General features: G+C 38.5%; 4 protein-coding genes across 5 annotated transcripts; 2 read left to right on the plus strand and 2 right to left on the minus strand.

The window, feature by feature from the left end:
• Positions 1 to 151: 151 nt before the first annotated feature.
• LOC127265728 (uncharacterized) lies at positions 152 to 3,046 on the minus strand. The gene is made up of 4 exons (XM_051295685.1): positions 2,895 to 3,046; positions 1,730 to 2,754; positions 868 to 1,410; positions 152 to 546 (listed from the first exon to the last, which is right to left on the minus strand). The coding sequence occupies exons 2-4, from the start codon at positions 2,600 to 2,602 to the stop codon at positions 442 to 444; spliced, it is 1,521 nt and encodes a 506-aa protein (XP_051151642.1). The 5' UTR covers positions 2,603 to 2,754; positions 2,895 to 3,046; the 3' UTR covers positions 152 to 441.
• A 2,604-nt stretch (positions 3,047 to 5,650) lies between these two features.
• On the minus strand, positions 5,651 to 10,189 carry LOC127265730 (mitogen-activated protein kinase homolog MMK2-like). Of its 2 annotated transcripts, XM_051295690.1 has the most exons (9): positions 9,910 to 10,189; positions 9,434 to 9,563; positions 9,185 to 9,322; positions 8,680 to 9,012; positions 8,379 to 8,562; positions 7,752 to 8,288; positions 7,487 to 7,606; positions 6,614 to 6,692; positions 5,651 to 6,283 (listed from the first exon to the last, which is right to left on the minus strand). In XM_051295690.1, exons 1-6 carry the CDS (start codon positions 10,086 to 10,088, stop codon positions 8,116 to 8,118), a joined length of 1,137 nt encoding a protein of 378 aa, XP_051151647.1. In that variant the 5' UTR covers positions 10,089 to 10,189; the 3' UTR covers positions 5,651 to 6,283; positions 6,614 to 6,692; positions 7,487 to 7,606; positions 7,752 to 8,115. The 2 variants fall into 2 exon arrangements, with proteins under 2 accessions (XP_051151647.1, XP_051151646.1); XM_051295689.1 differs by lacking the exons at positions 5,651 to 6,283; positions 6,614 to 6,692 and having other exon boundaries at positions 7,337 to 7,606.
• LOC127265729 (probable polygalacturonase) lies at positions 5,736 to 7,770 on the plus strand. The gene is made up of 6 exons (XM_051295686.1): positions 5,736 to 5,837; positions 5,910 to 6,245; positions 6,329 to 6,449; positions 6,531 to 6,705; positions 6,801 to 6,871; positions 6,950 to 7,770. The coding sequence occupies exons 1-6, from the start codon at positions 5,814 to 5,816 to the stop codon at positions 7,684 to 7,686; spliced, it is 1,464 nt and encodes a 487-aa protein (XP_051151643.1). The 5' UTR covers positions 5,736 to 5,813; the 3' UTR covers positions 7,687 to 7,770.
• A 1,719-nt stretch (positions 10,190 to 11,908) lies between the features above and the next one.
• LOC127265694 (protein ROH1-like) lies at positions 11,909 to 13,467 on the plus strand. Its single transcript, XM_051295634.1, has one exon. It carries the CDS (start codon positions 12,107 to 12,109, stop codon positions 13,364 to 13,366), a length of 1,260 nt encoding a protein of 419 aa, XP_051151591.1. The 5' UTR covers positions 11,909 to 12,106; the 3' UTR covers positions 13,367 to 13,467.
• Positions 13,468 to 13,674: the final 207 nt, after the last annotated feature.

Raw genomic sequence — 13,674 nt, forward strand, 5'->3', positions numbered from 1 at the left:
CATGAAAAATAAAAAAATATAAATGCCATGCCCACAACATAAAATCATTTCTGCCATGAAAGAGGAAATGCAGACAACATATGATTGATGATGAATTTCTTCTTTCAAATATTAGTGACCCTCACATGCCATGATTCTCGGAATATACATATATATAATTCCCTATTCTATATATTAATAGAAATACCACGTGTCAACATTAATGTTATAAATATAGATACACATGTATTCCCAGTTTTCATGCCTGAAACCTGAATTAGTAACGAAATGCAAGGGCCTACACCAGCCCCAAGCCTCTATAAATAAACAGAAAGCTATTAATTACACAGATAAAATTGAATAATCCTGATATCCATGGCATTAGAGAATGTTAAAAAAATAATAATAATAATAATTATTATTATTAATAATAAATCTGAGGCATGAAACATGGTTGGCGAGTCATCGATGTACTTCACTGATCTCACCTTCCTCGCATACGCCGACTTCGATGGCCAAGCTTTTGTTTGCGCTGCTCATTACGCGGCAACAGTTTCGTCTCGGAGACTGCCAACAAAACAAACTCTAGAGTCAACTCTAATAATAAATAAAGATCAAGATCTGATCTAATCAGATCATGGGAACACCAACAAGGATATCAAACAAACAACGTTGCTGTTATCGAAACTATATATCTTTTAATGCAATGAACGAGACATAGAATCACATATAATATTACTGCCATTCCAACAATGGCGTATGTAAGAGTTTCTTTTGTCAGGAGTTCGACTTCCTGCGATGAAACATTAGCAACAACAATTCGACGCGTGGTGTTTATGTTAAGAAAGAAATATATAACTTAATGCAAGTGGTAGGATCTTGGCTTACCCTATCCCATAAATGTGGGTCAACCATTTTGTAAACCTTCACCATGTCAAACTCCTCCAGATCTGTCGAATTCCACTTGCATAGAGGATGAGGGACGCGGTGATGAGTGTACTTGGTGAAGGTTCGATTCGTGTTTGGCTCCATTACAGCCTTTGACAAATAGAAAACAAAGGGTCTCTGACACGGGTTCCTCGCGAATGGCCTTGTGTTGAAAGCATATCCATGGTAATCAGCTCGCCGGTACCAATTCAAGAAGGTTCTTGACGGCATCTCCATCTCACGAGGAGACAATACCCCGCGGATTACTTGAACTGCAAACCCCCAAGAAACTGATATTGTCCACTGATTTGTTTTGTCGTAGCAAATTGACTGCTGCATCAGGCCTGATGAATCAAGCTGCATTGGGACTTGCAGCCGTTGTAGCGCTCGTATTTTGGTTGTATTCGGGAATATTGGCTCCACCACGTCGAGATGGTGCAATGTGATCAATGGAGCAACAGGGTGTGCAGCAAGATACCCGAATAAGTTTCCGTAAACATCAAACTGAATTCCATACACAGACAAAAAGGGAAATAAAAACCAGGGTTAGAAATCAAAGAACACTTTCGGAAAGTATGATTCAACATTCGACACAAAAATGCAGTTTTAGGGAAGACAGTGAAGGCACAAGAAAGAACAAGAATTGGCCCCAAAAATCAACCACATGAATTTCTTGCACTTCAAAATCGAAACAGAGTTACCAAATTAGACACACAGAACATGGGAATTTCCCAAACTGAATACCTAAAAGAATGCAAGAATTTGTCATAATCCTAAAAGAATCAATCAAACAATGAAGTTAGGTGTTAAATCCGATGATCACCTGATGAAAACCAAGCTCTTTGGTAAGTGGAACGCCGAGCTCAGCCATACAAGCCTGCATTCTGTCGTCGGATCCGTACAAACCAGGGTACCTATGGAGGCACCGATCCTGCATCTTCTCGAGTGCCTTGGCCAGAGGATAGCTAATGGCGAAGCCGCCGCCGCCGTAAGCCATGTTGTAGGAGAAATATATGTTCTGCAAATGGCTCTCGCTGGAGCTCCCGATGTAGTAATACTGATTGTGATCGTACTTGTTCAGAACCCTAACCAGATTGTCCGTGAAGAAGACCGTGTCGTCGTCGCCCATCACCAACCACCGCACGCCATCCATTCCTCCCAGCCTCAGAGTCTCCGAGACGATCCTGGAAATACGGATGGCGGAGCGGTGGCCCTGCTTGTTCCTGTACGGGAAGCGCGAAGTGTCGCCGGAGATTCTGATTTCCGGTAGGCTCCGGCTCTCGTTTCTGTAAGCCTTGACAGGCTTGTCGAGCCAGACGGTTCCCCGCATCTTCTTCTCCGGTCTCCACCACAGCTTTATGTACTCCTTCCTGCGCGGCCACAGCTTCGCCGACGCCCCGATGCCGAAGACAATGTGCTCTAATCCGGTCGTGGCGAGGCTCTGTTCCGCCGATTGTTTCGATTGAGACGCGAATTTCTCCGGCGATGAGGCGTTCACGGAATCGCGGCGGCTATTGAGGAAAACGACGCCGCCGCCGTCGTCGTCGCAAGGCGGGTGAGGAGACGAAAGCAGCCTCAATGTGTAGACCAAATAAGTAGCTGAGACGAACAGAAACAGCCATACTAACACTTTCGGCTTCGATTTGCTCGCCGTCAGGGAATTCGAATTCAATAGGAGCTTCTCCATCGCCTTCATAATTATCCTTCTCCAAATTCAGGATCCCTAAATTAAAATCCCCCCAAAGTTGAATCGTTTCCCAACTGCAGCGGCGATGAACTTCGTGTCTTCGTCTTCGAGTTCCCCTTTTCCAGTTCACATCTGATCGATTCGACGCATAAGCGCGGGAACTGAGATGGCAAAACACAGATCTGAGTTCCGAGCAAACGGTGATCAAAACAATTGAATGAAAGAATGAATGATTGAATGGAGGTGGAGCATGCAGGCAGAGTTGCACACTCCGCTGGGCTGGCCCGACAGAGTTCCTAACCCTTCGATAGGTATATATATAATTTGGCGGTGCGTGTGCTCTGCTTCTGTCCCTGTCTTTTTAAGTAATGTAATGTAAGATGCGTCTCCGGGGTGGCGTGGAGTGGGGTGGGTGGGTGTATATATACAGATTTTCTGTATCTATACATTGGGTGAGGATGGAGATGGGTTGGGAATTGAGATGACCAAACGATACGGCTCTCAGGTCCAGGGACTAAAAGCGTCGGACATATAATTACGAACCCGGTTTAGTCCAAGGACCTGAAGTCCTGCCCAGATGTTTTGCTTTTATTATTTTACTTTATAATAATTTATTTAAAAGTTAAAAACATTAGCATATTGATAAGAAACTCACTAAAACTTTCTCACAATTTACAATTTATATTATTTTTTTATTTCACAATCTATTTTTTTCATTTCATTACAAAAAATATGTATATTTTTTAATTTATATTAAAATAATTAATAATATTATTAAATTTAAATAAAATTATATCAATATATATCAGAATAAAATTTTATATAATACAAAATATAAAAAAAATAAAAATAAATAATTAAATAAATACTATTTGTAAAAAAAACAACAAAAAATTCTCTTGAGTTGCTCTGTCCGGCAACGCTTCTACTCCACCTCACTATTTTTATTTTTATTTTTATTTAAATTACGGACATGGAATTTCTCTAAAGTAGATGTTGATGCTCTAAAGAGTCAATCATCATACATTATAAATATAAAAAAACTTAAAATATAAGATTGCTTACAGGTCACCTCTACGTATAGTTCGGATAATGTGATTTTTCTGTCAAACTTAGTTTGCAAAGTATTATGTTAAATCGAAAGTTTACTCAGCGTACATTTTTATTAACGACTGTGAATTCCATGTAATAAAAAATAAAATAAAATTACAATATAAAAGGTGATCCAACTAGGTTCAAATTCGGATATCACTAGATGTTGTTTGTCCAGAGCCTGTTCTTACAATACAAGACAAGTTATACTACATGAACTATATATCACAGACAAGATTTGAAGACGTCCGAATTTGAATCCACCGTGTCATCCTTGATGTTGTAAGTTGTTTGTATTTAGGATGTGTGTTGATTGAGTCTTTACCGATATATTAATTTTTTAGAATTTTAAATATATCATAAAATTCTAAAAAAAATAAAATAATAATAAGACAATTAAGACATTGAGTAAATATAAATAATATGAAATATTAAATTTATAGTTGATTTCAACAAATACAATACACTCATGGAGTACAATTATATGATTTTATTTAATATTTTCATGTGTTATGTTATAAAAATATTGTAAGATAACAAAAACCTGTATTATATATAATGAATAAATCTCGATTAGTTTGAGGCAATTATTCCTGTACTAATAGTAAAAATTTTCTTATAGCTACTTTTGAACACTAGTCCTTTGTCCCCCCCCCCCCCCCCCCCCCCCCCTCTATATTATTATTATTTCTGTAAGACAACATATTTATATTTAGTCTTAATGCTACTTTCTTAGGGTAGTATAATAGTATTCCTTTATTTATTCAATGGAAATCACATTTAAGTCACTCATGAGTCATGAGACCTACATTTGATTTTAGTTAAAAATCAGGAGTGAGAAATTGCAAACGTGGATCCTGTATAAATGTTGGGCCTTTAATTTGGACTCAAACTCTATTTCATGTCCTCAAGGCCCAAATATTTGGGCCTTAACTTAGGTTTTGGGCTAATTTAATAACTGGGCCTATTTATTTAGTAAGCCCATTATATTACTCTTTGCATTCCAGTCCAGTCTTGGCAGCATATGAATTTAATTTTCAATTTTGTTAAAATAAATTATTTGCAAAGAGAATGGTGTAAGATTGCTTTATTAGACAGGATACAATCAAACCCTAATCCTGACAAATGATATGCAAATAAAATCCACGTGGGCACACCACCCCACCCCCCACTTCACCAATCCCACGACAGATTCGAATATTAGTTGGTATTTTAAATTTAAATACACAAATTAATCCACTGACTATTTTAATGGGATTTATCAATTCAAATTATTTTCAGGGAGCGGCCTGATTTAATTTAAGCAAATATTTCTATCTTTTAACCTTATGAGTATTTATTGGGAATGGTCCCCAGCCTTCATGAGATTTGCAAAACTATGGCCCGTGACATTATTATTCGATTCACGGGAATATATAAATATAATTGTCTATGTCGATATTAAATTAAATAATATAATGCGACAACAGTTGTCTCCCAAATATTAAAAGACAAGAAATTATATTTATAAATATTGGCCTAATTTGAGGGTTTCTTGTATTATCCACCAATGTCCAATTGTCTTTGCTTCAAAGTGGAGTGGGCAGTCTCTGAAGCAACCATTAACCATAGTGACTTCTTATTTGATTTTCCACAAAGCCACACTACATGTTGTAGAGTGGGAATATCTATTTCCCATAAATCCACGTAATGATGAAATTAAATAAATAAACCCTAAAATGATTACCAGTTGAGTTAGTTAAAGATTTGAAATTTTTTTCAACCATATTGAAGTCATGTACGCCTAATTTGTTTGGCAATGGCATCACCAAAAATGAATATTCATACATAAATACATATATCAAGAATACAGTTTAAAGTGGACAATTATTGAGAATTTTCTCTAACTAACACCCTATTTTGCATACCTAAAAAATTCTTTGAATAGGGTCAAGTGGGCTGCAACTATTTCTTGTAATTCTGTAATTTCCATTTTCATTTTTTTTTTTTTTTTTTTTTTTTTAATTTTTACATCCACATGTCTTTATTCTTTAAGCCTAACACTGTACCCAACTCCTCCACATCCTATATTAATGTCTTAATCTCAAACAAGACTCTTACAACCAACTATAACTAAAAGTGTTGTTGCATGGAGCTGCCAAGAAAACCACAGGTAATGAACTTTTCTTTTTTTTTTTTAATTTCCTGCCTTAAATAAATTACCTAGTCATATGTGAATCTGCAGGCAATTCAAGCCATATGTGTTCTTGCTGCCACAATCCTGCTGCTGAGAATAGAATCTGTCGACGGTCGACATCATTACCCGTGGGAGAGCTTCGAGTATTGCGCGATAAGTTGCAGGGCTCACAGTGCTTCCTTGACCGATTTTGGAGGGGTTGGAGATGGAGTGACATCCAATACCAAAGCCTTCAAGGCAGCCATTGATTATCTTGCCCAGTTTGAGGAAGATGGTGGATCCATGTTGTTTGTTCCTCCGGGAAAGTGGCTGACCGGAAGCTTCAATCTCACCAGTCATTTCACTCTCTATCTCCATAAAGATGCTGTTCTCCTTGCTTCTCAGGTTTGAGGATTCGCCGGATCTTGGGATTGATAATCAACCTGGAAATTAAGGCACAAGAATAATGAGCATTCGGTTTCTTGTAGGATGAAAATGAATGGGCTGTAATAGAGCCCCTGCCTTCGTACGGTCGGGGAAGGGATGCATCAGGTGGAAGATACATCAGCCTCATATTTGGCGCCAATCTGACTGATGTAGTTGTAACAGGTAAGAGAGAAGTAACATATTGTGGTGGAGACACGATTGTGTGCTGTGCCGTTTGGGATATTAATTTGAGCTGATTTCCAGGAGACAATGGCACGATCGATGGCCAAGGTGAGTCCTGGTGGAAAAAATTTCGCAAAGGGGAATTACAGTTCACTAGACCTTACCTGATTGAAATCATGTACTCTGAGAACGTCCAGATATCGAACCTAGTCCTGGTTAATTCCCCATCCTGGAATGTCCATCCTGTATACAGCAGGTAATACAATCCCTGATTAAATTCTTGAAGATATATACACATATATATATATATATTTGAAGGAGAAAATATGATGGTTAATTTATGGGATACAGTAATGTCATCGTGCAAGGCCTTACGATACTAGCTCCTGTGACTTCACCAAACACAGACGGGATCAATCCAGGTAGGGCTGAAAGAATAATAATCTGACCTATTATCAGTTGAATAATGTTTTCTAAGCTTAGCTTGGTTTGGATTCTAGATTCTTGCACGAACACTAGGATTGAGGACTGCTACATTGTGTCCGGGGACGATTGCATTGCTGTCAAGAGTGGGTGGGATGAGTATGGAATTTCATTTGGGATGCCAACCAGGCAACTGGTAATCAGAAGGCTCACATGTATCTCTCCAGACAGTGCAGTGATTGCATTAGGAAGTGAGATGTCTGGAGGGATTCAGGATGTTAGAGCTGAAGATATTCTTGCCATCAATTCGGAATCAGGGGTCAGGATCAAGACATCCATTGGCAGGGGAGGGTACGTGAAGGACATATATGTCAGAGGGATGACTATGAAAACTATGAAATGGGTGTTCTGGATGACAGGGAATTATGGTTCTCATCCAGACAACAACTATGATCCTAAGGCTCTTCCGGTGATAAACAATATAAACTATCGTGACATAATTGCTGAGAATGTGACAATGGCAGCTAAGTTAGAGGGAATACAGGGTGATCCGTTCACAGGCATTTGCATATCGAATGTGACAATTGAGCTTGCAAAGAATACCAAGAAATTACCATGGAATTGCACCAATATTGAAGGGTTCTCAAGTGGTGTGGTTCCTCAGCCATGTGGTGCACTTCCAGACAAGGGCCCGGAGTACATTGCAGCCTGTAACTTTCCCACCGATAGCATACCTATTGACAATGTTGAAATCAAGACATGCTCTTACAGAAGGAAGCATTTACTAAACAATCATGTAATGAAACATCTGTAATAGGAAATTGTTCCAAGTGAAAGATGCTAAATTAAATTAATCAGTATATTCAGATGAAAGTGTACCTTCATCTTATCTCCTTCAGCAGCAGGTCTTTAAGTTTCCACACTGTTAGCATTGTCAACTCAAAATTAAAGATAAGTAAACTTTAAAATAAATCGGACAAAAATATTTGACATCCAGTGTGATACAGCTAGCTCCATCGAATAAAAACTGCATTGTATGAGAGTATAGATCAAGAGTCATGGAAAACATAGCATTGTGTTGTTTCTATTGGCCTAATCCAGGTATGAATTACAAACATAATCTCACTCACAGAAATTGATAAGTATGAGCAATATCTCGCATGATAGCAGGATACATTTTTATACAGAAATCATAAGATTTTGGTGAACAATAAATCATGTGAGATGCCATTAATACACATGATTAATTAATGGTATCTGGATTGAAGGCAAGCGACTCTGTCCATATAAGATCCTTGATGTTTTCCTCAGTAATTGAAGGCTGCTCAAAATCAAATTTAAAAGGTCTGGAGCAAATTGGCTCGTCATTGATATCATGGAGAGAGGACAAATATGGATGGCAGAGAGCATTTTCAACTGTATGATCAAGAAAATAAATATTAGCACAATCAAGTTGGAACTCAAGGAGAAAGTCTAAAATTATTGCCCAAAAGAGAGCTGTCATACCAGTTATTCGTTGGTCAGGATCAAAGACAAGCATCTTGCCTAACAAATCCAATGCCAATGGAGACATGCTGGGAAATCTAGCAGAGAAATTTTGTTTGGGAAAAGATGGGAGCTGTTTTACATATCTGCTGGCATTTTCACTTCGTAAAAATTTAAGGCTTGCCTCATCAGGTGTGCCTAATAGCTTCAGAGATGAGAGAAACCATAACTTATGTATTAGATGAATGTAGCTAACATATAGACAGTTTTTGATCATTGAAACAAAATGCAGAAACTGATATTTATAGCCACAAAAGAGTACCTCAGTGATGAGCCTCAGCTGATGAACATAGTCTTTGCCAGGGAATAGAGGTTCTCTGGTCATTATTTCAGCAAAAATACACCCAACAGACCATACATCGATTGCAGCAGTGTATTCCGAACAGTTAAGGAGCAATTCAGGAGCTCGATACCAACGAGTGACTACATATTCAGTCATGAAATCCATTTCAGATGTGGTCCTTGCCAACCCAAAATCTCCAATTTTAAGGTCGCAATTTGAATTCAGAAACAAATTGCTGGGCTTAAGGTCACGATGCAAGACATGTGCTGAGTGCACATATCTCAATCCTCTCAGCAGTTGATACAGGAAGTACTGCAAATAGGAGCATAAGAAAATATATTCATGTTTTTTCATGGAATTGACCTTTATCCTAATTCTTCGGGTAAAAATTTGTAAAGAAAAATCTACGGCTGACTTGCAATGTGGTATAACTCATGAACCATTTAAAAAATCTATGTAGTCTCAGCATAAGGAGAGACCAGACCTGACAATGATCGTCAGTCAGTGCTTGATCGGAGCGGATTATCTGATGCAGATCTGTATCCATCAATTCATAGACTATGTAGACGTCTTTGAAAGTATCCCTGATTGGTGGCCTTATAATATCCTTGATAGCAATAATCTGAGCAAAATACATGGAAACAAATTTTATAAATCTAAACCAAGTAAGTGGTAAAGAATAACACCAGTTGTACAGGATTTCAGGTAGAGCAGAGTAATGAACTTGGCCTACATTCTCGTGATCCAAGTGGCGTAAGAGTTTAATCTCTCTCAATGTCCTTTTGGCATCTATCCTATTATCAAAGGCGCTGCCAATTTTCTTGATGGCAACCTCCTCTTTAGTCTCACTGTTGATAGCAGCACTGCACATAATTTTCAAAGGTAAGCAGTGCAAAACAATTATCCCTACAGGCTCAATCATAGATCAGATACCAGACTACATAAACGCCCATGCCTATTAAGAACAGATAGATTCACCTATCCTAAAGTTTCAGTCACATGAATGAAACACCAATTGCAAAAACATGATGCTTTTCCACTCACAGGTTAAACACAAACCGATTGATCAATTACAAAACAACTTTCACCACGACGGCAATAACATCAACTCATCAAGTAGCATTCACAAAAAAAAAAATTAGTGAAAAATAAACAAATAAAACTCGAACTCGAGCAACAATCATTGGTCTATCTTCAATAATCACTAACCAGACAAGGCCATAGGCGCCACGACCAAGCGGCCGAAGTGGAGGAACGTACTTACTAGGCAACTCAAACAAGTTACCGTACAGACTGTACCGCGCGTATCTACCGCCGTAGGTCGGCACTCCGTTCCCTTTAGACGTGTCGGAACCTGCTTCAGAACCAGAGGTTTTTGCCTGAGCCATTACGAGTTAGAGAGAAAGCAACGGCGGCGAGAGCTAGGCCTTGCTGTGGTCGGAAGCCCCAAACAACTTTTGCACGCGGTTTAAATTTCCAAGAACAAAAGTTTGAACAACCATTTATTTATTCTCGACTTGCGGCTTAATTTAAAGTTTATTTTAAATATATTACTCATTCTTCCATCATAAAAGATTAAGAAGTAGTTATGGTTTAATGTTAAAATAGGCCAGATGAAAATAATAAATAAATAAAAACAAAATTATTATTATTAAATAAAATAGAAATAATATAATTAAAAAGAAGTAAAAATATTTATTATAAATTGAGGATAACAAAAAAATAAAAAATAAAATATTCTTACAAAAAATTAATATTTATTATTGTTTAATATATATTTTTAAATAATATTTTTATTTAAAATTGTGTCGATAAATAATATTGATTTTTATTTGAGGGAAGAAAGTATTTATATATATTCTTAAAATTTTAAATATTATTATTTAATAATTAACTTATTATATAAATACTACCATATTTTTTTTAAGTTAAATTTTTTTTATTTGAATAGAGCTAAAAAAATTTTGGACTTTTCAGTTTATTGTTTGGTTCCATTTATTGCAGATTTGGTGTAAGTTCACCCCAACTCCGAGAATGAGTATAACTATTTGACTCGTTCGGCCACATAAGCGAGCATTCACAAGAAAAATTAATTGATATTGTGACATTATGAATTAGATGCGACACAATCTGTAATCTATATGTATGTTTAATATTTTTTATATAATATTTTTTTTAATATATATTTAGTTTAATGTTTATTTTCAAAAATAAATAAATAAAGAAAATTCAATCCCATCCTACCTACCTCAAAACACACTCCAACTTTCCTCCGTTGCATGTAGAGAAGCAATTGACCAAGAAATGGTCTTCCTTCTGTCAACTTTCCGGTGTGTTTGTCTTGGGGATTGGATTTTGAGTTGGAATTTGAATACTAAAAATTTTGAATTTGAATAGTTGCATGATGTGATATAAATAAGTGTTGATGAGATGTTTTAAATGTAAAATTGATTTTTAATATAATATAAAAAATAAAAAATAGGTGTTTGATTTGATATTTTTGAAAAAAAAAAAAATGGAATGAACAGTGGATTAAAAATCCAATCTCCAAACAAACACACCCTTTATAATATTTCACTACTCATTTTATTATTCTAATTTTTTTTTTCTCTTTAAAAATATAAATTTAAACACTCAATTTTTATTTATTTTATTACACTATAAATTAATTTTATATTCAAAATATAACGTCAACACATATTTATATCACATCAAACAACTATTTCAATTCAAAAATTTTATATTCAAAATCAAAATCTCGTAAGTAAACACACCCCGTAGTGATTTCTTAGATAATATTATCGCGAAATTATATGGTAAAAGAACTCAAAACGAACAGGTTTAGTTCAATGATAAAGCATTAGGAGGAGGAATACTTCCAACCGCTAGCAAATTTAATAAATCGAGTTACCAATACCTTGACTGCGTTGGGATGTAGATTTTTACCAACTCCAATGGCTAGGTTATTCTGTATGCATAAATAACATGAAATGATATAATCTTACATAAAGACTGATGTTGTTGTTATTATAAATCACATTAAATAATATAAATGTTTTTTAGGAGGGAGGGAGGGAGTATTAAATAAAGTAATGCACATGAAAGGGCGGCGGCCGCTAATCACTCTTCCCTTTTCATTTTATTTTTTACTCCATAGTAACAAACAATAAAACAATAATTATGTAACGTGAGTTAAGGGGTGATACTGATTTAATTGAAATTAATATCATATGGGCCTGTGGGCCCACAAAAAACTAGAGAAACGGTCACAACCCCCGATAAAGCTTCGCCGTCCCACATTGATAACGGCCAAACGGTCGTTTCTTATCTCCACCCTCGTCTTCTTCCCCTCCCAACAGTTACTTGTTTCTCCGACATCCCATCGCCGGAATTTCTCCAATCGACAATGCTGGGCGCCGACAATCAGGGCTCCTTCCTCAACCGCTTCAGCATCCGCCGGAATCAATTCTCTCCCTCCGATTCCGTCCACGACCAGGAACTCGAGGACCTGGAGCTCCTCCAGAGACACGTCGCTGATGGATTCTCCGACCTCCTCTCCTCCCTCAATTACCACGACACTTCTTCCACCGCCGCCGCCGCCGAGACTCCGGCGGACGCAGAGGACACATCCGGCCACCCTCCGCCGCCTCCGCCGCCGCCGTTCCTCTCCATCGCCTGGTTCCGGCGACTCCTCGACGTGTTCCTATGCTGCGAGGCCGAGTACAAGGCGATCCTCCTCTCCGGCCGCGACCCGACGCAGTTCTCGAAGCCGCCGCTGGACCGCCTGATCCCGGACCTTCTAGAACGTTCCGTGAAGGCCCTCGACATCTGCAACGCCATCAACCACGGCGTCGACCTGATCCAGCACTGGCAGAAGCTGGCGCAGATCGCCGTCGCGGCGCTGCGCCAAGCTCCGCTCGGCGACGGCCAGGTCCGCCGCGCCCGGAAAGCTCTGACGACGCTGCTGTCATCAATGGCGTTCGACGACAAGGAGAACACCAGCAGCAACTTCCACGTCCGGTGGACGGAGCGCACCCGCTCCTTCGGCCGCCGCGTCGGAATCACCAAAGACCGCGCTCCGGCAAACTTCCGGTCGCTGTCGTGGTCCGTCGCCAAATCCTGGTCGGCGGCGAAGCAGATCCAGACCATGTCGTCCAATCTCGCGGCGCCACGTGGCAACGAGGCGACCGGTCCGGCGATGCCGGTCTACATCATGAACACGATTCTCGTTTTCGTGATGTGGGCCATTGTTGCGGCGATTCCCTGCCAGGAGCGGAACGGGCTGTCGGCCCATTTACAGGTCCCTCGGAATTTGGGCTGGGCCCAGCCCATAATCGGGCTGCAGGAGAAGATCGGCGATGACTGGAAGAAGAAGGAGAAGAAAGGGACTTCGGGCCTACTGGAGGAGCTGCAGAGGATGGAGAAATTGGCCCATTCTCTGGTGGAATTTGCGGACGGGTTCGTGTTTCCGGCGGAGGAGGAGAAGGCGACGGAGGTGGAGGCGATGACGGCGGAGATGGCGGAGGTCTGCCGGAGGATGGAGGAGGGGCTGGGACCCCTGCAGCAGCAGGTGAGGGAAGTGTTCCATAGGATAGTGAGGAGCAGAGCAGAGATTCTTGAAGTTGTCGATCAAGTTAGCAAAATGTCCACGCCAGTTCCATATTAATATTAATATTAATATAATATAATATAATATATAGGTCATACTTAGAAATTAGAATGATTTAATTTAGTACAAAATTTTGGGTGATGGGAGTTTTAGTTTGAATGAGAGATGGAATGTTAGTAAATAGCTAGTTAAGTAGTTCGTTTCTTTGTACAAACTATTTTTCAAATACTAATTTTTTTGTTATTATATTTTCTTTATTTGTCAAAATTATATTATTATTATTATTATTATTATAAATAATAATTAATTTATCAATAAAATGTTTCTTTATTATCAAATATTTAATAAATATTTTATAATACTTT

Source organism: Andrographis paniculata, unplaced genomic scaffold (genome assembly GCF_009805555.1).
Source record: "Andrographis paniculata isolate CXL003 unplaced genomic scaffold, ASM980555v1 Contig73END, whole genome shotgun sequence".
Classification (NCBI taxonomy): domain Eukaryota; kingdom Viridiplantae; phylum Streptophyta; class Magnoliopsida; order Lamiales; family Acanthaceae; genus Andrographis; species Andrographis paniculata.

Excerpts from the sequence above, each read along its gene's own strand:
- LOC127265728 (XM_051295685.1), bottom strand. The coding sequence starts at position 2,602 with ATGAAGGCGATGGAGAAGCTCCTATTGAATTCGAATTCCCTGACGGCG. Across the intron at positions 1,411-1,729 it reads AAGAGCTTGGTTTTCATCAG|TTTGATGTTTACGGAAACTT; the intron begins GTGATCATCGGA and ends TATGGAATTCAG. Across the intron at positions 547-867 it reads ACCCACATTTATGGGATAGG|TCTCCGAGACGAAACTGTTG; the intron begins GTAAGCCAAGAT and ends TTTTGTTGGCAG.
- LOC127265729 (XM_051295686.1), top strand. The coding sequence starts at position 5,814 with ATGGAGCTGCCAAGAAAACCACAG. Across the intron at positions 5,838-5,909 it reads AGCTGCCAAGAAAACCACAG|GCAATTCAAGCCATATGTGT; the intron begins GTAATGAACTTT and ends GTGAATCTGCAG. Across the intron at positions 6,706-6,800 it reads GTCCATCCTGTATACAGCAG|TAATGTCATCGTGCAAGGCC; the intron begins GTAATACAATCC and ends TATGGGATACAG.
- LOC127265730 (XM_051295690.1), bottom strand. The coding sequence starts at position 10,088 with ATGGCTCAGGCAAAAACCTCTGGTTCTGAAGCAGGTTCCGACACGTCT. Across the intron at positions 9,323-9,433 it reads GCCACTTGGATCACGAGAAT|ATTATTGCTATCAAGGATAT; the intron begins GTAGGCCAAGTT and ends TATTTTGCTCAG. Across the intron at positions 9,013-9,184 it reads TGACTGACGATCATTGTCAG|TACTTCCTGTATCAACTGCT; the intron begins GTCTGGTCTCTC and ends TCCTATTTGCAG.
- LOC127265694 (XM_051295634.1), top strand. The coding sequence starts at position 12,107 with ATGCTGGGCGCCGACAATCAGGGCTCCTTCCTCAACCGCTTCAGCATC.